We start from the raw sequence: 23840 nt of genomic DNA on the forward strand, positions 1-23840 counted from the left end.
TGTTCAGTTTTGTCTGATTGTGACACAAAACTAAACTCCATAGTAGCTCCTTAACCGTACCATAATTACTAAAACTGAAGCTAATAGATATAAAACTAAATTAAAATTAAAATATGTAATGAAGGAAAACTAAAACTAAGCTGAATTTCCAAGTAAGGCCGGAAATAATATACAAATAAAAACTAATACAAAAAAGGCAAAACTATAGTAACCTTGAGACAAACTGACCGAAAACAAAATTAGAAATTGGACCATTGGATTACATGGTGTTAAACTACATAATTGAGTAGTATTAATGCTGTCATGTCAAGGTCAAGAGTGCAATGTGCACAGAGTACAATGAAATTCTTACTTGCCCAGCCATGCAACACTCTTTCACACCATGACAAACAAGAAGGAATTAGAATACATAACTTCATTTTACGGAAAACAAAGTCAGATTGACTTATTATATTGCAACTGACAAAATGGTTATTTTAAATGAGAGTTAAAGGAACACTCCACCCAACAATGATATTTTTATTTATATGTTACTTACTCCATGAAGTTTGTATTGGTGACAGGCAAGATCCCATAGCAACCTATTTTCCACTTGAGGCAGCTACTAAAATGACAATGTGATGCACTTAAAATTGAAACAAAACAACTATACTTTCTCAAGGCAAGAAATAAAATTCAAATATACTCTTTATATAAACAAAGCTAAAAAATGAAGCATCCAAAATAAAGATCATAAATAAAAGAATATTATCTGATACATACAAATAATTTTGTAACTTGCCAGAATTGGTTTCCCTAATCAATCAAATCAAAATTGCATGTTTTAATGAGTGGCAAATCAAGGACAACAAAGAGGAAGCAAATACACACTTGAAAGATGGGAATTAAAAGAATCTCTGGAGTTAAGAATGGGAGTTAAAAGCATTGAGAAGGAACAATAAAGTCCACACCCTTCCTAAAACGAAAGACAAAAACTGAACACTGCCTATTTTTTTTCCTAACTACAGGGCCATCTCGAAACAGATAAGAACTGGTAAACGATTGCATCTGCATAAAATGTTGGTGAAAAGTTCATTTACTCATGTCAGATTTTTTACACTGTTTAATGCTGTGCAGAATACTTGTCACAAAATGCTATCCTCATGTGCTTTCATTTCATTACCATACACCTGTTTCTACTTCTTCACTAGTGTTGATCGCTGAAATTCATCAAATCATTTTTTCTCACCGAATCTGCTGTGTTCACTGGTGACCTTATTTGTTCAATATTTTCCAGACAATTCAACTTGGATGAGCTTAGGCAAATGATTTTTTCCCAGCAACCCAGGCTGACGTGACATCACAGAGCTGTAACAGCTATGTGCAGGCTTACACTCAGGCCTATAGTAACATTGTTGCTGTCACTACCTATCAATACTCTAGCTAGATTTCCATCATGCAGATGTTAAAACAAAAAACTTGTAATATTTTCATTTCAGGGGTACATTACTTCAGTGTTTTCGCATGTTGCTGCTGGTTGTGATTGAAAAGGGGAAACATAATGCTTAGGCGATCAAAGTTAGCTCGTTTCACAAAAGGGAAACCCTAACCCCCACATTGTGGGATCTGAAAGTTTGAGACACACTGCATTAGCTGACCTTAATGAGATTATTATGAGTACTGGCACCTAATATATAACACTTATACTTGGGACCTGTATAATTAGCCATGTGTCTAGGTATGCTCTCAAACAAGCCTTAATGAATCCCCCCCTTCTCGTATTAGAATGAAAGCCCATTAAATAATAATAATAATGAAAGATTTATTACTATTCACAAGGTGTTTCTTCTTGATGAATTTAAAAAGTACAAACCTCTGTAAAGATACATGGGAGGTTGCACACGGAATGTGACTTCAAACAGTAGAATAAGCCAGTCTCATGCCACCACTTCATGGCAAGGCCAATGTATGCACCAAGATTGGAACCTTGAGCGTAATGATCTATATTTTATTGGATTTTTGCTAGTTTGTAGCAAGTTGTTGCATTTTATTTGTGGTATTCATTCTGTATGTGTATTTAGATGTTTGAGGCATGGAGCATAGTGGTTAGCACTGACGCCTCATATCCCAGATCACATTCATGGCCACAATAATTGGCCCAGCATAGTTGAGAGATTCTTCCCAAACTCTCTTGGACAGTACAAAGACCATTGCACTAGTTTAGTTTCTCCATTCCCTTTGACTTCAATGCATTATGTTGAGTTTGGTGGAGTTCCTGAACATTGGATTTTGCCGAACTCTTGGTCAAGTCAGCCCTGTAAAGTTCATTCATAACTATTCTTTACTAACAAATTTGTTTAAACACATTTGTGGAAAATAGAACTGTCTCATGGACATTGATCCAATAATTCAATGCCCTGTCATCTTCAGCACAGGTTCTCAATAGTAATCTACCACAGCAAGAAATGTTACTGCTGGTTACACAATCCTTAAACAAATGCTATAAACAACACAGGAATATCCTCTTTCCTGCTGCTAGATGAAAAGCGGCCCTTGTCTAGTAGGTAGGACAGGGTCTTGCAATGGATGGTCCGTCTTGATGTTGCCGGCATTTAAGTCCTTGCTCTGTTCATTTTTCAAGGTGCAACTGGATTGGTATATTTGGATGAATTTGGAGAAAGAAGCATGGATTATTCTGTATATGATTTACAGACAGTTCAAAACACCTCCAAGTTTGTGCCTGTTCTACAGTATGACAGCAGTAAAAAGATAATCAGGTTGGTCCACATTTGAAAACTACAATTAAATTACTGTTTTAGTTATACTTCAGTTATAATTAATTTCAATTAACTCTTCTGCCTTTCTGCTGACTCTTGCTGTACTACTAAGATGAGGCCTTTTATTAGAAATAACTTTCCAAAATGGACTTAACTATTCAGTCCTAGGTTTTTTCATGGATTCTTCATCATAAGACCACTGATCTTCTCTGAACATCCTCTGTCCTTTTAACACCTTTCTTAAAACATGAAAACCAAAACTGCTCATATTGTAGAGTTCCAAAAGTGGCTCCTTAAAGTGTGTTTCTGTAACCTTAAAAACACTCACCTGTACAAATATGCAAAGTGCCCCTCTCCTTGTCTTGTCATCATGTGTCCCGAACACAATATTAATATCTCATTAATGAAAATGAAATATAAGCAACAAAAATAGCAATAAACATAAAAGTGCTCTAAATGACTTGTTTTTCTTCCAATTCCACCAGGCAGACTCCAGAATTCTCTTTAATATACTGGCCTAATGGACGTCCAACCAAAGACAAACCAGACTGTGGATTTAACAATGAGCTCTGCGAAGCAGCTGCTAATAGTGACTTTTTGATTCTTCTTCTTCTTATTATTATATATTTTTGCTTAATTCATCTATCATGTACGAGAACATACATAATGAACTGTGTTTCCAGAACAAACTACTTATTTATTTTTGTGGTCTTTTTCCACAGATATGTCTGTAATAAGTCTGATCTTGATCCTGTTGGTGGCAGTTAGTGCTGGGACTATATGTGTCATTATCCTGGTTGTCCAAAAGGCTAAACTGCGGAAAGAGGTGGATGATACTTGGTGGAGGATAAGCTATAACAATATTAGCATCATTAAAAATGCAAAGGTAAAGTGGAAAGTTACCATCAGCTTTGATTGGAATCCATAAGAATAACATGGTTAAGATATAATGTTAAAAGTAAAGCTCACAACACAGCTACAGTATCAATAAACAGTATTCACCTCTTAGACGTTTTCTAATTTTATCGTTATACAACATTGAATCACAGTGTCTTCTACACCTACAACACACACACAACACAAGCAAAATCCATAAAGCAGAATTTCTGGGTGAAGGATGAGACAGCTTAGGCATAGGATATCATGAGTGGGCTCTGTTACCAGAAGGCTTTATCAAGAATATTTGAATTAAGCCAAAGTTTTGCTTAGAAATCATGTAATGTATTTTCCAGGGACACATTTTTGAGTTCAGATACTCTGCCCCTTTTATTGCTTATTTATCTGTTAATTTGACAAATTTTGAGATTTCACAATGCCACAATTTTGGAGTAATTTTTTGTGTGGACACTGTCATATTGTTGTTTACATAGCTATTAACATTAGAGATTTATTTTTCATTTATGATTTTAATGTCTTTGTGAACAGCCATGCAAAAGAGTTAAAATAAAGTTGGACATGTGCACATTTAACAGTTTTGTAAACTTTTAAATCCATGATGAGTTTTTCAAGATCCCTTTTTCACTTTTACAATATAATACCAATTATTTTTCGAATAGTGCCCTTCACTGAGTGCAGGCGCATAGCACTGTGATGAATTCTCAGTTAAAATACAAGTATAGCTTATACTGATTATTATATATGAAAGTAGTACACATTAAAACAGATTAAACATAAATGGAAACAAACAATAATTGTTCATTAATTAATTGATGAACTATGGCCATTTGACAGTGGAGGAGATTAAACCTTAAAAAAAAAAAAAAAAAGTTAGACATAGTCATAGTCCTGGAGACGTCCGCCAACTAGCCTCTCACCTGCTCCTGGGTTTTCTATAGTGGAGTCTGTGCTGGCCATCCAATCACATGTTCTACCAGACGGTTGTGGCGAGTGCCCTCTTCTACGCGGTGGTGTGCTGGGGTGGCAGCATAAAGATGAAAGACGCCTCACGCTTGGACAAACTTGTTAAGAAGGCAGGCTGTATTGTAGGAGTAAAGTTGGACAGTTTAACATCTGTGGCAGAGCGACGGGCACTAAGCAAACTCCTGTCAATCATGAAGAATCCACTGCATCCACTGAACAGTGTCATCTCAAGACAGAGGAGTAGCTTCAGTGACAGACTTTTGTCACCGTCCTGCTCCACTGACAGACTGAGGAGATCATTCCTCCCCCACACTATGCGACTCTTCAATTCCACCCGGGGGAGTAAATGCTAACATTAATTTTATTTAAATTTTTTTCATTTTTATTACTGTTTAATTTAATATTGTTTCTTTGTATCAGTATACTGCTGCTGGATTATGTGAATTTCCCCTTGGGATTAATAAAGTATCTATCTATCTATCTATCTATCTATCTATCTATCTATCTATCTATCTATCTATCTATCTATCTATCTATCTATCTATCTATCTATCCAATCATTCCATCTGAAGATTTCAACACTCCTTTATCCAATATGACTTTTCCATATGTAGGGGCCTCATGTATAACGGCGTGTGTAGAATTCGCACTATAACATGAAGTAAGCACAAAAGCCGAAATGTGCTTACGCAAAGAAAATTACAGATGTAGGAATCTGTGCATAATCCAAGTTCCGTGTTCTTCCGCTCTATAAATCCCGATCAGCGTGAAAACTAACGCACGTGCATGCGCCTTCTGTCCCTCCCCGTCTTCTCCAAGAATTACGCCTCTTTGAATATGCAAATCAATATAAGTAGACCTTAAGCTCAGCATTCTGTGAAAAGGGAATGGCAAAAGCAAGAGGGAAAACATAAGAATTTCAGCAAATACCAAGTGGAGGCATAGAAAAACTTACTATTTGTTGGTTTATACAGTGGTATGATCAACAAAAGGAAGCTGATCGAGTGACATAACGTGTTGGAGAAACAAGCTCAAGTTCACAAAGTCGCACAGTGCCCGACATAAAAAAGAAGTTTTCACATATCAAAGTCGCCATGAAAAGGCAAGACGTAGCCCACCATCTGAGTGTCATATGGAAGCTTATTAGGGTACAGTGAGAAGAAAAGGCACAGAGTGGGGAAAAAAGCACGAAATGTTAACCTCAATTTCAAAATATCCACTTTAATCATTTAGTTTATTTTGTCATTATAGTAGAATATAAACTTAATCTTAAAATCGTTTAATTTACTAGTTTCTCAAATCCCATGGTAACTAAAGTAGCACATTAAATGCTTTGTTTTGTATTTGATCTTCTATGTGCTCTATGTGTGTGGTGAATCACTATGTGCTTCCATTCTTTCTCTTTCTTTGACAAGAGACAGAATCCATTACATTTGTGATATTACAGCTCTCTGAATAATTAAAATACTGAGATGTATACGTGATATCATTTTCATGATGATTGGAATGAAAGCATGTTATTAAACATGGGAACACGATGGCGCAGTGATTGTTCATGTCTCACACAAGATGCTGCTGCGCCATGTGCGACCTTCGATGAAATAATTTATTGTAGCAGTATTGTCTCTTTCAAATGTACTAACCTTTAATTCTTGTCCTTACTTTTCTTTCCCCAAATACCCAATCGCCACACAATCAGCTCTGTAATAGACGTTAAGCCATCTGTAAGCTTACAACGACGATTCTTCAGAACTTTTAAGGAACATTGAAATATCTTCATAGTACGTGTTTAATTATTCTATCCATCTATCCTTCCAGTGTCGCGCCAGTCTCAGCAAATATATAGCGCGAGGCAGGAACAATATGTGAACATGCAAGTACTGCGGCACCGTGTCCTCACATGTTTAATTATTAACAATACAGATTATTTAAATGAAGTTAAAGTTTTATCTGTATAATTTAATCAACATATTTTGCGGCATTTCATCTTCAAATGATACTGTCATCATATGTAAATACGCGCTTTATAAAGTGGCGCAGGTTGTGCGATATTATAACTGTGGTGCAGGTTTACAGTGGGGTAATTGTACTTATAAGTACAAACAATTCTACAAGGTGCAATTGATTGAGTGCGTTTATAGTTCTTGGGATGAAACTGTTTCTGAACCGCGAGGTCCGTACAGGAAAGGCTTTGAAACGTTTTGCCGTGGCTGAGGCAGCGTGGGCTTGATGCTGTATACCGATAATTCTGTTTCCGATCAGCTGCTGCTGTGATTCCCCACTCAGATACAGTGATATAAATACTGCGAGCGGTGCAGTGAGAGTAATATAGAAAAAGATGATCCGCTGTGGCAACCCTTAAAGGGAGCAGCTGAAAGAAGAAAAAGGAAGGTGCAGTGAGAGTAACAATGCTAAAGCAGTTATGGTATTTGGAATACTATGGCTATTCCCTGGACCATTATATTGTTACAGGCAATCTACAATCAGACACATTACACTAATAAACAATATGCAGTTAGTTTCAGTGTATTTATAAAGCCACGTCAGGAAAATAAAGAGTAACCACACAGGAACAGTAGCACTGCTTTGACGCTGGGTGCCGCCAGTCTGCAAAACCGAGCGGAGAACTTGCGTATGACAAGGTATGAGGTACCGTGGAAAAGTGCGTGGCTTTACACCAAGTGTAGGTTTTATACATCGCGATTTGAACGTGGAAAAGTTCTTACGCAACATTTCTGTGCATACACACCGTTCATACATGAGGCCCCAGGAGAGCAGCTTGGCAGTAGAGCACATCAAGATACCGTGAAGAGAAACAGAATAGAGAAGGGTTAGTAAAATACTGTGATACTTACATTTCTGTACAAATGTCAGGGTCACTGCTTGCTTGTTGTGTGTTTGAGTGATGAAAATGACAGCTCCCGTTTGAATAAAAATGCTTGAGACTGTTCCTGTCTTCACAACAAATTTCTCAGAAACCTGGACTCACCTCCTTCTCTCTCGTACAAGTCTGTGCCCCATACATTTGTTTTGTTTGAAATGTGTGTTTTTTTTTGTTTGCTTATTAGGGAACTCAGAATGTATCTACAGCAACCACACCTTCAGTTAAGGGAAGTGGAAGCTTTGGGTCTCAAGCCACCAGTTCCGAGAACAACAGCTACAGCTTGAAAGATAAATATGGGAAGGAAACCATTTATACTACAATCGGTCTTTATCAGGTAAGCAACCTTCTTATTCCTATTCATTGTTGCAAAGGGGGGCAGCACTTATACTAGCAGTACGTATACATACATGTACATATTAATGCTCTGTCTGCTTCAATCCACTGCCAAGCTAAAACAACGGCCACTATTTCTCTTGTATATGCAGAAATGTGATCATAGAGTTCTTTTTCTAATCTGGATTATATGTAACCAAACACAAAATTACCATTTATAGGATATATTTAGCCATCTGAAAATATATCCAACAAACCATAATAATTCTTATTAAAACAGTGATTCACAAACACTTCAACAAGTAGAAAACCACCATTTGCCTTAATTTCTTTCTGTACTCCCATGTCAATTTCTGGCTGATGAAATAACCCTGAAGCAATTGCAGATATGGCTGCTGTTTTACTAAACACAATATTTAACACACTCATTATCTCAGCATTTTTTTAACTCATCCACCCAAAACCATGAATCGTTTCCTTGTGATGTTCCCCATTCTTTTGCATTACCTTTTTAACAGGGTGATTTGTTTTATTTGTTTTATGACCTTGAGCACAACCAAAAACACTTTAAAGACAAGGTTCGATTCCCTGTGGCTCTGGGAGGCCACCCATAAAATACAAGAAACATAAGAGAACAAAAATATTCAATTGAAACTAAATAATCAAGAAATGTACATAAAATACATAAATAGACAAATAATAAAAGTAATTAATGATATTGACATAACTGAGAACAATCAAAAATGAACAAAAAAAACTTAAAGAATTTAAAATTAAGCCTGTGGAGGGTCCCAGTCTTACTTGTAACAATACACATCTACAACATGGCCAGTTTAGAAATGGCAGTTAACTAGGAAGACCAGAAGTCCCAAACTAGGACATTTGTGTATAGACTAACCAGAGTTCAAATACTCGTCATGCAGATGGAAATACCAGTATACAAGCTGATCCTATAAGAAAGCTAAATTTAAATCTCTTAAGTTTTAAAGAAAGTATTTTCAAAAAAGGAAAGGAGGAGAATGTAAGAAACAATAAAAAATCAACAAATCCAAAACCATCCACATAATCCAAAGACAAAATGCAGCTGAACAACAAAATATATCCATATTTGACATAGTAATAATACATGTAACATATTTCATGTAATAACACAAAATAATTAATAAACTAAAAATATTCATAAGACAGAAGACAAAAACATGTGGAAGAAAAAAAAAAGAGTGTCCAGAGAATAAACCTTCTGGGAGAATGTGCAAAATCCTTAAACAATAACTGGGAGCCAGCAGATTAAAATCTGTACATTTTACAAATAAATAATGGACCAAAAATGAATAACAACAAAATGTAACAAATCTTATTATTTATTTACACACAATCCTGGTTCCTAATCCTACTACTTTAAGCCTTTGTGTGAAATAACAGTGATTCCTGTGTCACCAGCTGGCTGCCACCTTTGTTTAACTGCCACTTTGCCACTGCATGAACAGGCACTTCTCCATGAGTTAGAGGAAAGCAGCAAGATAACGTTGACTACTGACTTAAAGGCCTTCATTGTTTGATTTTCTTGGTATCCTTGACTGTGTTGTTGTTTATACGTTTTGGATTGGCTCACGTTCTGGGCTCATCAGTGGTATGCACTGCTACTTTGGGACACCGGGGGGTGCTGTTCCTGACGGTATCTCCTACTCCATCTCCTACCACCCTGAGAAACTGCCCAATGAGGGCAACTGACTCTGCCCCTTCCAGTCCAGCCACTATAAAGCTGAGATGCTCCTGGCAGGGATTGTCTCATTTCGGAGGGAGCAGACCACAGGACGGAGCTCCCACCTGGATATCGACTGCTCTACAGAGCATTGAACCACCTTGAGCCTTGCTTTAGTTAACTTAATCTTGTTTATTTGTAATTATCAAACACTTGTTTATTTTAGGACTTCCTAATTATTTAAAGGGGCAACCCAATTGGAGGCCTAACATTTCTTTTGTGGACATTGTGTTCCCTCGATCGCCGACACATGGAATTTATTTTTGTTAATGTTTTTGTTAATTTCACGCACCTATTTTTTGGTGCGAATATCACATACTGACTTTGCAATTTTCATTTTGTGAACCCTTTTTTGACATTTATTTTATGCTTTCATTTTTGGCTTATACACTTTTTCTTAGGCTAATTTGTTGCATATTTTTTTATTGTACACTTTAAATTTTTTGTTATTTTGTTTACACTTTTTTTAATTTTATGTCCTGTTATTTGATTTTTTGCATTCTTTTTTTTTTTGTTTTTGCACTTTCTAAAGCAGTAAAATGAATTTTAATAATTGTAAGGGATTGCTAACCTGCACTGAGTGTGTATGTTTGTGTTGTTTCAGGGTAATCACGTTGCCATTAAATACCTTGACAGACAAATTATTACCGATGTGAGGAAGCCATCGATAATTAAAGAGTTTCGCATTGTAAGCTTTCATTTTTGCTTCTTTTCTCATTTGTACGTAGTAAAACAGCAGTTTCTGAACATTCTGTGAGCTCAATCATAGTAATCTATTTTTATATATTACTTAACTGCTGCCCCCCCACTCTTTCATGGGTTCTATCTTCAATTCAAAAGTATGTGTCTCCATTCCTAGAACACTGTTCATTAATTTGGTGTTGCTACATCATGACTTACTTCTCTTTTCAACAAGCAGGTATTTAAAGATAACCTTGAATTCTTAGTTTATTAACGTAATGCGTTTATAGTGGACAACTTAAACATTAAGACAAGTCTCAGGAAAAAGAATTAATAACAAGGATGTTACAAGTAAATGAGACTGCGAGGGTGACTCTCATTAATTGGTAACGCAGCTTCAGACAGCAAATATTTCGACTGCTGTTTCATTTCCTCTTAACCTTCGAATGTTTGTGTCAATTCTATTGCACTTTTTCTTCTTGATGGAGGTCACACCTGTTCTCATATTAGACAGGACACCTCCTCTACGGTTTTCAGCACTAGGAACAGAGTTGTAGGTAATAGAGAGCTTACTAATGCAGTCGACCATGATTGGAGTCATCTATGAAAACAGGGCCATGAGTTATTTAAGTAATAGTCACTCATGGTCTGCTTTTTTTTTTGGTAACAGTCTAATGAGATACATATTGTCGTTTGTATATGCACTAATCTGAAAAAGTAAGTAGACCCTCTTTCAGTTCTGTGGCTTTACATTTAAGGAGATAACCAACAATTGCCTAACCTAGTCCTAAAAATAGACACCTCAGGCAATAAACAATAAGAAACAGTTTAACAGAAAATAAAGCATTGTGTAGAAGCCATTTCTGAAAAAAGTAAGAGCGCCCAACGATTCAGTAACTTGGAGAAGCACTTTTAGCAGTAGTGACACGAAACCATCATTTTACTTTTAGCAGGCTTTTCTATTTGAGGAAATCTGAACCACAACTCCTTATAGTATCATGTCAGCTTATTGATGTTTGATGTCATTTGTCTCTGCTTGGTTCACTTTTGGTCCAGTTGGAGCATCTTGATAGGGTTGAGATCATGAACGTTTTTATATCTTTTCTAGAGCCTATCTTCTTCTTCTTTTTTTTTTTTTTTTACAAATATTTTGGAAGATTCTGTAACATATTGAAATGTGTAATAATAATACATGTGACTGATTCCCATTATTAATTAATTTTTTCAAAATAGTTTTCTCTGTACAGTTTGAGATTTTCACTGAGTATTTCACTTTTCCTTCCATATCTCAAGACATGTGTGTAGGCCTTGTAAGTGTTATGAAGGACAGATGAGTATGATGGTCTTCACATGACCTGGATGGTCCTCCCCAGACAGTGCCTGCCTTCTCACAGCACCTAGGGACTCCGATAGGACTGCACTTCTGGACTCCAACTCCCATGTACCCATGTGGGTGTCCAAACTGGGATGTCATGGGAGAACTACTGCCACCTGTCATATGGGGGAAGGAACTGCTTCTTGTCTCCAGCTTCCGCTGGTCCATTCTTTATATACCTCCAGCTCAGCAAGAAGTAATTTTCCTGTCCAGCCGACACACTCATCTGCCCCCCACAGCACTTACAGCCTATTATGCCTGAGTGTGCCCTGTAATGGAGTGGTGCCCCCTCCAAGACTGTTAAAGCCCATTGTGGCCCTGAACCGGACTAAACACGCTTGGGAATGTAATGTTAGGTCATATTATAAACATACCAGTAACGGTGCACTGCATGATAACGTGCAGTGAATCCACTTGACTTGAGCATTCCTAGTTTTCATCCTCATTGTCTGTACGTTTAGCATTCATTTGCTCAGAGGTTGATGTGCTTGTTGCTTCCTGAGCAGCTCTTCTTTTCTCCACCCTAGCAGCCCACTTCTTCGCATCTTTTCTTGTTAAAACTGATTGTCAGTGTTTGTGTTGCAATTACTTAGTACAATTTATTTAATTTTTCACTTAAGCTGACACTTAAGTGTTCAATCTTCCTCAAGAATGATTTAAGATACAATACAATACAATACAGTTTATTTTTTTATAGCCCAAAATCACACAGGAAGTGTCGCAATGGGCTTTAACAGGCCCTGCCTCATGACAGCCCCCCGCCTTGACTCAATGAGAAGACAAAGAACAACTCCCAAAAAAAACCTTGTAGGGAAAAATGGAAGAAACCTCGGGAAAGGCAGTTCAAAGAGAGACCCCTTTCCAGGTAGGTTGGGCATGCAGTGGGTGTCAAAAGAAGGGGGTCAATACAATACAATACACAGAACAGAACAAATCCTCAATACAGCATAAAAATAAAAATTTTAGAAGTACGGAGCAGAATTTAACAGTAGATGGTATTACATAATAGGATTTGGATATTTTTAGAGTCCTGGAGACCTCATCCATCAAGCTGCCTTCCCATTTGGCCATTCCACGGCTGAAACGTTGCTCGGCCAGCCAATCCGATGAAAGGACCCCTTTTTCCCATGATTCCTGTGATCCTCAATCAGGGATGACTTTACCACGGGCAGGCAAACAACTTGTAGGGTGGGCCGTGGCACCAATTGCCACATTTGAGTACCCAGAACAGAAACAGAATAGGTGAGGGTTAGTAACAAATTATAACAATCATGTTACTTATGTTTTAGTGCTAATGACTAACAACAGAGATGCAGTCTGTATAGTCAATCAGCAGCTCTAGTCAGGGTGTGATAAACTCAAGTAGTGAGTCTTCAGCCGAGATTTAAAGGCTGGGACCGAAGGGGCATCTCTTATAGTAGCAGGCAGACCATTCCACAGTTTAGGGGCCCTGTAACTAAAAGCTCAACCTCCCACTGTTATTTTATTAATCCTTGAATCCTAAGCAGACCGGCATCTTGAGATCTTAATGTGCTCTCAGGTTTGTAAGTCATGATAAGTTCAGACAAGTAAGCCGGACCTCGGCCAATTAATGCTTTATATGTTTAAAGGAGGATTTTGAAATCTGCCCTAAACTTAACCGGGAGCCAGTGTAAGGATTTAAGAACTGGAGTTATGTGTTCACATTTTCTTGTTGTAATAATTCTTGCAGCCGCATTTTGGATTAACTGGAGGCTGTATAGAGAACAGTTTGAACAGCCAGTGAACACTGCATTGCAGTAGTCAATCCTACTAGAGATAAATGCATGAATTAATTTCTCAGAATCCTGTTTATTTAGAAAGCGCCTTAATTTCCTAACATTTTTAAGATGGAAGAAACATGTTTTGGACAACTTTGTAATATGTGCTTTAAATGACATGCTAGATAGATAGATATGAAGAGGTAGGTGAAGTGACAGCGAAGGTGGTAGGGATGAAAACAGCGCCCATACACATGTGCCACACAGCCGCCCTGCTGACGCAGCAGAGAGTTGATTCTACAATAAAATAAAAATAAAAAGGTGATTTAAAATCCTGGACAGAGAAATGTATTATATATAAAGATTGCTTTTGTCTTTTTAAAAATAGCAAAATATATTTTTAATTTAAGAATAAAATATTCTGAATTTCCACAATCAATATGTTCTATGTGCTTTATCTAGTAGAGGGTCACAGAGAGCTGGAGTGACATTGGGAATGAATCAAGTGCCGGATCTGGATGTGGCAGCGGGCAGGCCTTCTCTGGGCACAGTCATTCACAAAGTCCAACTCAGCCACACAGACTAGGCAGGCAACCTAACTTCATATCTTGAAGGAAATCAAACCGAAAAGAGGACATCCGTATAGTCGACACGGGTTCACTCAATGACTGGACTGAGGTCGAAGTGTTGTAAATCAGCAACACTACACACTGCACTACTGAGTTATCCAGAAGTTTCACTGTAGAATGCAGAATATTTACCTTCATATATACATCCATCCATTTATCTGTTTTTTAATTTGCTTTTCCTGTTCAGGTATGGAAAGAGCTGTTACACCAAATCACAGTCGCACACACACCCTCACTCACTCATACAACATAAATTAGGTTAGCTGTTGTGTTACTAATAACATTTAAGATTCAACCTTGAATAGATTTTTATGTCAAAAAATAATTCATATCATACAAAGCTTTTCATTATACCATACCATGTGCCATCTATCCTGGTGGCACTGGGCATTAAGCAGGAATCAGCCCTGGACAGGATGCCAGACCATCATGGGGCGCACTCGCACAGGAACAGTTTAGAATTGTCAGTCGGCCTTACATTCATGTCTTTGGAGAAAACTGACACACACGGGAAGAAGGCCTTTTCATTATTCTGCAGTTCATTTCAATTCTGCATGAGCTGCTTACCTCTATGACACCTCTTCTACATGTTCGGTCAGTTTTTAAATACAAGTCCATTAAGCAATTTTTATCCTTCCTGTGCTTTTTGTTTTGAGTAACAGATGCGAGAGCTTCGACATGATAATCTGGTGCCTTTCTTGGGGGCTTGCATAGATCCCCCTACTATTTGCCTTGTTTCAATGTACTGCAAGAAGGGAAGTCTGAAGGTAAGTCCCTCGTTCTTGGGGCAGATATTATGGACTCTGTATGTCTAGATGACTAGGCTGATTCCAGGGCTACTGGGGATGAATTATGAGGAAAGACTGAAAGAGGTGAGCTATTTTAGTTTATGCGGAAGAAGATTAAAAGGTGACATGATTGATGTGTTTAAAATTATGAAGGGAAACAGTCCAGTGGATTGAGACAGCAACTTTAAAATGACTTCATCAACAACATGGGGACACAGATGGAAACTTGGTAAGGTTAAATTCACATAAACATTAGGAAGTTTTTCTTCACACCGAAAACCACAGACACATTGAATAAGCTACCAAGAAGTGTGTTAGACAGTTTGGTAGACAGTAGAACTTTGGGGACTTTCAAAACTCGACTTGATGTTTTTTGGAAGAATTAAATGGATAGGATTGGTGAGCTTTGTGGGCTAAATGGCCTATTCTAATCTAGATTGTTCCAGTGTCTAATATAGTGGTTCGGTTTTTAAAGCTTTATCTGAAAACTTTTTTTGCTCCACAGGATATTTTGAAGAACGTAGATATTGAGCTGGATTGGATGTTCAAGCTGTCCTTCGCTTACGACATTGTGAATGTGAGTCTGCAAGTTCACTTTACAACACGTTGGGCAAGTACACATGATTGCTTAGGATGAGCTCTGTTGTTCCTGAAGCTGTCCTTTTTTTTTTAGATTACCTTAATTCTTTAGAATAAAAGAGGATTAACTTATACATACATTTTTTGCTTGATGTTTATAAAAATATATTATGGGGCACAGTTGCAGAGGATAATATAACATTTTTAATGTAAAAGCATGGTCTACAGCATTTTGTGAATAAGCAAGTGTTTCTCTTTGTACAGATATTTGTTTCTGCTGGTACAGTAGATACTTCAGCTTGAGTTTGTGTCTGTGTCTGCTGCCAAAGTTATTCGACAACAAGTGTAACTCTGCTTTTTAGAAATGCTTTCTTACTGTCACTGTTGATTCAGTCAGACAAATAGAAATTTTGAAATCAATCAAGATATTATCACTGCAGTCAAAATAGAACCCTGTTAATGACACCACATACAAGATAAGTAAATGAAAAATAATAAGGAAAGGGAATGACTTAAGAAAGATGTAAAGCACAAATATAATGGTAATAATATGAGCTGGTGCCCTTCTTCTGTAGTATGGTGATGGGCCTGACAGCCTGCCTAAGTGTCCCTAAATGAGGTCGTCTGTAAACACCTTCCACTAACTCTCCTCTGTCTCAGATTTCCCTACCTTCTTCGAGCTGAGCTCTTGCAATTCATCAGCCTTCCAAGTAGTCCTGTTCACGAGGCTCTGTCGATGAGTAAACTCTAATCTGCTTATCTTAAACAAAGGAAGAATCACAAAAAGATGAGCTTCATTTGTGTCTCTCTGTGTCCCAATTCAAAACAACAATGAACACTCAATGGCTTTGCAGCTAAAGAAACGCAAAAAATTGGATTCAAGAAATCAAAAAAGATAAAGGACCACAATTGCATGCCAAGGCAGAACTTAGGTTTGTAGCCGGCACTTTAAAACTCATGAGTCCTGATAGGACTTGGCTTTTGAAAAGGTAAATGTTCGTCTCCCAGTAAACACGTGAGAGTCGGCTTTGATGGAGAACAGCACAACAGGCCCCTTCTCGATGCAGCACAACTGCTCCTGGTCCGTATATACAACTGAAGTGAAATATGATTAAATTAGTTTTCAAATAAAGTTATTGTAGATTTCATTTAATTTAACACATTCATTCTATATTATAATATGCTTACATTTGCCAAAACAGAGCAAATATAATTAAAAAAAATAAATACTGGTTAGCTCAAACTGTTAACCTGCTGGCTTAAGAAAATGAAGAAATTTACCTTAGTAATTATAAATAAATTTCTCCACAAAAATGTGATAGTCTTTGTCCACATTTGATGCTTTCGTTACTTTTCAAAAATAATTTCTATATTGCAAAAATCGATTATTTGAAGTGACCGTGGAGAAGTGGAACTAACCCAATCCATTGGTTGCTAACTAACAGGAAGCAGATTTAAGGGTCAATGCGCCACTTCAGAATATTATGAAAAGGCTAATTCAAAACTCCATAAGGCTGTAACGGGTGTCTACTTTAGGGCTAGGACTGTGCTTACGAATCCAAGACTTTCTTCTTAGCACTGGGTCAGTGGATTCTCTGCATTTCTGGACCCTAAAACTTCTGTTTAAACGTTCAGACCTGCCTAACTCATATTTCCACTGCTGTGAACAGGAAGACATCATAAGTAAAACAAGGAAATTCTCCTCTGTCACTTGAGCCACTAAACCTATAGTTTCTCACTTTTGCTTCATTTTTTCAGCAAGATAAAGGGAGAGGCCGTTTTTTTTTTCAATTTAGTGTTTGCACTACCATTTTGAGATGCTTTTGCCAGTTAAGACTAGGTGGAGCAAAACCTTTGCTGATCTACAAAATGTCCAGGATGATTTGTTCTCTTGCAGCTGCCATAATGCGAAAAAGAAAGCAGATCTTGTGCCAGGAATGCATTGACCACAAGACTACGACATGTGCTTCACTTTAGTGCTGTTATGACACATTGACGTAATCGATATAGTCGATGATTTAAATTCGTCAGTTGGTTCAGCATACGTCTATGCATCGCGTTTTTACCATTCAAGAGATCAACATGGCAGTGCCTATTTCATCTGCAGGTCCTTTGTGTAAAAGTCCATAGACTTCTCTGTGCATCCTCTGTGCAAACAGCCCCTCTGCTCACATCTCCTCCGTCAGGTGCAGAGAACGTCAGAGAGAGAGAGAGAGCGAGATTAAAGCAAACAATCAAAAAATCAATAAGTGTGCTTTTGGAAGCACCGTGATAAAGTGGCCGGCATTTCTTAGAGATGCCTCCGTATCCACTAGGCAAACAGCTTCTGTGCAAACAGCACCTCTGCTCACACCTCCTCCGTCAGGCGCAGAGAACGTCAGAGAGGGTGAGATAGAGGCAGAGACAAGCAAACAATCAAGCACCGCGCAGGAAGCATATCTTATAGCATTGAGGAGTTTTAGTTAATATGTAATACGTGCTCTGATTGGGTAGCTTTTAAGCCATCCGCCAATAGCGTCCCTTGTATGCAATCAACTGGGCAAACAAACTGAGGAAGCATGTACCATAAATTGAAAGACCCATTGTCCGCAGAAATCCGCGAACCAGCGAAAAATCCATGATATATATTTTGATATGCTTACATTTAAAATCCGCGATAGAGTGAAGCCGCAAAAGTCGAAGCGCGATATAGCGAGGGATTACTGTGTATAATTGTGGCCAAGCAGAACGTAGGTAGGCACCAACGTCAAATTTTGGCAGTGTATCTGATCGTGTTCAGCTCTGACAGGAGAGCATCCCCCACATAGTGAGAAAAACATGTGGCCGTGATATCTCTGCCAATCTGCAGCTACCCTCTAAAACACATGTAGCTCTGATCTATCTCAAAAAAACGTCAAACATTACTCCTTAACAATCTTTAGATGATAATGTCTGCTAAACAAACAGGTAGCAGGTTAAGCAGAGGCAAGGTATGCTCAAACACGTGGGGAGAGGTAGACCAACTTGAACAGAAGCCGGCGTGTGAGTGATGAGGGCACCACCTGCTTCCCCCTCCCTTTGGCACACAGCCTCTCACTTGGATTTGCACAAATAAACTGATACCACAAGCAAACTATGAAACATAGCGCAATGTGAGAGGTCGCAAAATCAACCGGAATGTCCAAACAAATTATAGAAAAAAACCCTGATCTAAATCTGTTAAGTAGTTCTCTTGTGCAAAGCAGACAGACAGACGTTGGATTTTATATATATATATATATATATATATACGTAAGAGAATGAAATTGGCCAAAATACCAATCAGTTGTGACACCACACATGCCCAAAACAGATCAGGCTGTAATCTTACACTAAGCATGCTTAAAAGTTCTGCGCATAACTGTTACAGCTCTGTAATGTCAATTTGGTTTCACAAAGCATCATGGGGCTCTGGGAAAAAAATAGTTGACTAAGCCATCACAAGGTAAATTTCTATGAAAATTATTTGTTGAACAAGATCACTGATGAACATTTTAACCATTAGTCAAATATAACACAAGTAAACACAAAATGCAGTTTTAAATGATGCTTTTTATTATTTAGGAGAAAAAATCCAAACCTACATGGCCCTGTGTGAAAAAGTAATTGCCCCTTGTTAAAAAATAACCTAACTGTGGTGTATCACACCTGAGTTCAATTTCGTAGCCACCCCAGGCCTGATTACTGCCACACCCGTTTCAATCAAGAAATCCCTTAAATAGGAGCTGCCTGACACAGAGAAGTAGACCAAAAGCACCTCAAAAGCTAGACATCATGCCAAGATCCAAAGAAATTCAGGAACAAATGAGAACAGAAGTATTGAGATCTATCAGTCTGGTAAAGGTTATAAAGCCATTTCTAAAGCTTTGGAACTCCAGCGAACCACAGTGAGAGCCATTATCCACAAATGGCAAAAACATGGAACAGTGGTGAACCTTCCAGGAGTGGCCGGCCGACCAAAATTACCCCAAGGCGCATAGGCGACTCATCCGAGGGTCACAAAGACCCCAGGACAAGTCTAAAGAACTGCAGGCCTCACTTGCCTCAATTAAGGTCAGTGTTCACGACTCCACCATAAGAAAGAGACTGGGCAAAAACGGCCTGCATGGCAGATTTCCAAGGCGCAAACCACTGTTAAGTAAAAGAACATTAGGGCTCGTCTCAATTTTGCTAAGAAACATCTCAATGATTGCCAAGACTTTTGGGAAAATACCTTGTGGACTGATGAGACAAAAGTTGAACTTTTGGAAGGCAAATGTCCGTTACATCTGGCGTAAAAGGAACACAGCATTTCAGAAAAGAACATCATTACCAACAGTAAAATATGGTGGTGGTGGTGTGATGGTCTGGGGTTGTTTGGCTGCTTCAGGACCTGGAAGGCTTGCTGTGATAGATGGAACCATGAATTCTACTGTCTACCAAAAAATCCTGAAGGAGAATGTCCGGCCATCTGTTCGTCAACTCAAGCTGAAGCGATCTTGGGTGCTGCAACAGGACAATGACCCAAAACACACCAGCAAATCCACCTCTGAATGGCTGAAGAAAAACAAAATGAAGACTTTGGAGTGGCCTAGTCAAAGTCCTGACTTGAATCAATTGAGATGCTATGGCATGACCTTATAAAAGCGGTTCATGCTAGAAAACCCTCAAATAAAGCTGAATTACAAAACATCATTTAAAAACTGCATTTTGTGTTTAATTGTGTTATATTTGACTAATGGTTAAATGTGTTTGATGATCAGAAACATTTTGTGTGACAAACATGCAAAAGAATAAGAAATCAGGAAGGGGGCAAATAGTTTTTCACACCACTGTAGAATAGCATATATATATATACTAATAAAAGGCAAAGCCCTCACTCACTAATTCTCCAGCTTCCCGTGTAGGTAGGATGCTGAAATTTGGCAGGCTTATTCCTTACAGCTTACTTACAAAAGTTAAGCAGGTTTCATTTCGAAATTCTACACGTAACGGTCATAATGGTCGATAACGGTCAACAATGTCTGCCATGTTGAACTTTCTTATTCATGGCCCCATCTTCACAAAATTTGGTAGGCGGCTTCCCTGTGCTAACCGAAATCAATGTACATACTTATTTTGGTAGTATTACACCACTGTCAGTCGCCATATTGAACTTTCCAACGTCACTAATTCTCCAACTTTCCGTGTAGGTAGAAGGCTGAAATTTGGCAGGCTCATTCCTTACAGCTTACTTACAAAAGTTAAGCAGGTTTCATTTTGAAATTCTACGCGTAACGGTCATAACGGTCAACAATGTCCGCCATGTTGAACTTTCTTATTCATGGCCCCATCTTCACGAAATTTGGTAGGCTGCTTCCCTGCGCTAACCAAAACCAATGTACGTACTTAATTCGGTGGTATGACGCCACTGTCAGCCGCCATATTGAACTTTCCAACGTCATTAATTCTCCAACTTCCAGTGTAGGTAGAAGGCTGAAATTTGGTACTTATTTCGGTGGTATGATGCCACTGTCAGCCGCCATATTGAACTTTTCAACGGTCTTTGTTACTTATGGGCCCATCTTCAAGAAATTTGGTATGCGGGTTCCCAACGCTAACTGAATCCTACTTATGTACATATATATGTCCATAGCCTGCAGCTCGGTCACTGTGTGAGGTGGAGTTGGGTCCCCCATCCCAGCGCCTCCCACGTTGTTGGCTACCTGCCTATATAAGGCCGTCCGTCGCTCCAGTCTCTACATTCCCTTCCTTGCTTTGCCACGGGATTCACGCCTCCCTGCTGATAACTACAGCCTTTTTATTTAATCCACGGCTTCTCCGGTGTTTTATTGTTCATTTATTACGATTATAGTTATTGTGTAGGTATTTTAAACTTAGTTTACATTGTTCAGGTATCCATTTCCTTTAACATTCCAACCGTACCCCCATTAACATGTCTATCAAGGTGATCACCATTGATCAAAGAACTGTCACTTACCGAGTGGTCTCCATGCCCGGAGATGGCACCTACCTTTTCCATTCTCTTTGTTACATATTGCACGGCCATATCAGGCTCATTCTTGATATCCGGAGGAACATTTTGTCTTATGTATTGAATGACTGGGACAGGTTCAAGGTGTGGACTGATGACAGCACAGGAGATAATTATACTACACAGGAGCACTAGAAGAGTAAAATACTTAAGCCCTTCACCTGTGAATTTCCCCTTGGGATTAATAAAGTATCTATCTATCTATCTATGCATCTGCATGTGAGTTGATGGCTGCCGGTGAATTGTTCGGTTGTCGCTTTCAAGTGTACTGAAATGGCCAACTACAGTATTTTACACCTTTCGACAACCACCAATGCCTCTTAAACATCTTAGATTGACAGGTAACAATTTCAATAGTGGACACTTTGATGTTTATGAATGTTTAAACTCTCAAAAGCTGGATGTAAAGTTATCGATGAAACCGGTTGTATACTTACAACGCTTGACAGATGCCGATTGTCTCTTCAACACAAGTCCTACAAATACTGTCATAATTGAAACAAACCATGAAACTCAAACCGATTATGACCGCAGCAATCCAAGCTGTGAGCTTTGAAACAAGATTACTGTTCACATGGCCAACTGTACGTTGCATGCTCAAGAGTAAGCTCAGCGCACAGCTTGGTCATATTACAACCGGAGGGCCGAACTCACAATGTGGTATACAAAGAGATCCTTAACAAATAATTATTGGTATATTTTCTCTCAGTTTAAAAAGGTTTAATTTTCTTCTTAATAAAAATTTTAAGACAGTACTTTGCCGCAGCGAAGCGTGGGTATTTTGCTAGTATATGTATTTATGAGCTTGGTTCTTGCATAGCCTTTTATTCATACCCTCTGTAATTAATTAGATACTACATCATTTTTCCCTTCCTTTAATACGTAAGAGAATGAAATTGTCATTTAGATCATCAGCTTCCACCAGTTCAATAGTTCAATGATATGACGAATTCCCTGCCCTACCAATTCCCTGTTCACTTTCTTTCCAAGTACAACACACTTGCGATGGAACACCTTTTTCCCCAACTGTTCACTCCCTTTGACCCAACCTTTTGATGCTGCTTGGCCATTTAATTACTTTTACTTTAGCCATGACTAAAGCAGGGTCTTGAATCAAAATGCAATACGCAGAGAGCTGTTGCTAAGGGAAATGATCTGCTTTGATTTTAGCTATGATATGCAATCTATGGAAATTAATTAAAATGCAGCAATTTTTTGTATTGAATTTTAAACTGACATGCAAATTGTGCACCGTAGTGAAAAGCAATCTGTCAATTGGTTGAGATGCTTTTAATTACGACACAATAAAACCCGACCAAAATTAAATTTCTCAGTGTTCGATGTAATTTGCAAGTTGGCTTGCATTTCATTTTGGCACAAATAATCTTCCATATAAAACAGGTCCATCTCTATATATATATATAATCCAATGCCTATCTGTCTGTCTGTCCGTCCGTCTGTCTTTCTGCTTTTCATGTAAGAACTACCTAACTGATTTACATTGGTTTTTTTTTCTATAATTTGCTTGAACATTCCGGTTGAATTTGCGACTTCTCTCATCGTGCTATGGGGGGTTGGGGTTATCTTTGCAATCCTCACTCATGCGCCATGGGGTGCTCCTTACCTCCACTTAGCTAGCGAGCGAGAGAACTAACTACTTAACGGATTTAGATTTTTTTTTCTATAATTTGCTTCAGCATTCTGGTTGATTTTGTGATTTCTTTCATTGCACTAAGAATCATAGTTCATTTGTTAGAGCGATATATTCGTGCTAATCCGAGACAGAGGCTGGAAGGGGAAGTGTGACTTCAGGAGTAGGGAGACTGTCCTGTTTCACTATTACGCGGGCTGAGCCACGGGAGACACCAAGTTCACAATAAATAGAGTAGGCATTGTGCTACTTAAAGTGCAGTGCTTTGGTGTGGTGGGATAGTGGGCAAGTCGACTCACTAGCTTTCAGGCTCTGAGTCGACTGAGTCTGAGAATTTTGTTCACACATCTGTCTCTGAATTTTGTTCATCTTTAGGATAATTACAAGTCATATTAGAAAGGAGTTCTTTCCAGGATGGACAGAATGATGGTAAAGTTTCTAACTCACAATGCCATAGTCTTTTCTTCAGATCTCAGCCTTGGCAGTGACTGTGTGAACTTTAGTCTCCATTGTCTTATGTATTATTTTCTTCAAGTATTTCAGAGATTTACCTGCTAGGTTAAATGACAAATGTGTCGTGCGATGGACGTTGGCTCTTGCTTTGCTCAAAGTGCTGTTGGGATAGTTTCTGGATCATGAAACCTTGAATTAGATTTACTGGGTTTGATAGTGGATGGACCATTTAGACATCCAAGATTAGGCATTTTATTTCACTTTCTGTGTCTGGGTGGAGTTTGCAGACTCTCCCATGGTCATGTGTTAGCCCACCCAT

The 23840-nt window shown here is 38.4% G+C and overlaps 1 protein-coding gene across 1 annotated transcript in view; it reads left to right on the forward strand.

Annotated features, from left to right (window-relative positions):
• Positions 1-23840, forward strand: part of gucy2g (guanylate cyclase 2g) — a 149357-nt gene that overhangs the window by 41820 nt on the left and 83697 nt on the right. The window contains exons 6-12 of the mRNA XM_039736268.1: positions 2621-2756; positions 3242-3345; positions 3479-3642; positions 7685-7834; positions 10200-10283; positions 14682-14786; positions 15313-15384. Coding sequence (XP_039592202.1) covers positions 2621-2756; positions 3242-3345; positions 3479-3642; positions 7685-7834; positions 10200-10283; positions 14682-14786; positions 15313-15384 — 815 coding nt within the window. The remainder of the gene's footprint in view (positions 1-2620; positions 2757-3241; positions 3346-3478; positions 3643-7684; positions 7835-10199; positions 10284-14681; positions 14787-15312; positions 15385-23840) is intronic.

The sequence above is a fragment of the Polypterus senegalus genome, chromosome 1 (assembly GCF_016835505.1).
Source record: "Polypterus senegalus isolate Bchr_013 chromosome 1, ASM1683550v1, whole genome shotgun sequence".
Classification (NCBI taxonomy): Eukaryota; Metazoa; Chordata; class Cladistia; order Polypteriformes; family Polypteridae; genus Polypterus; species Polypterus senegalus.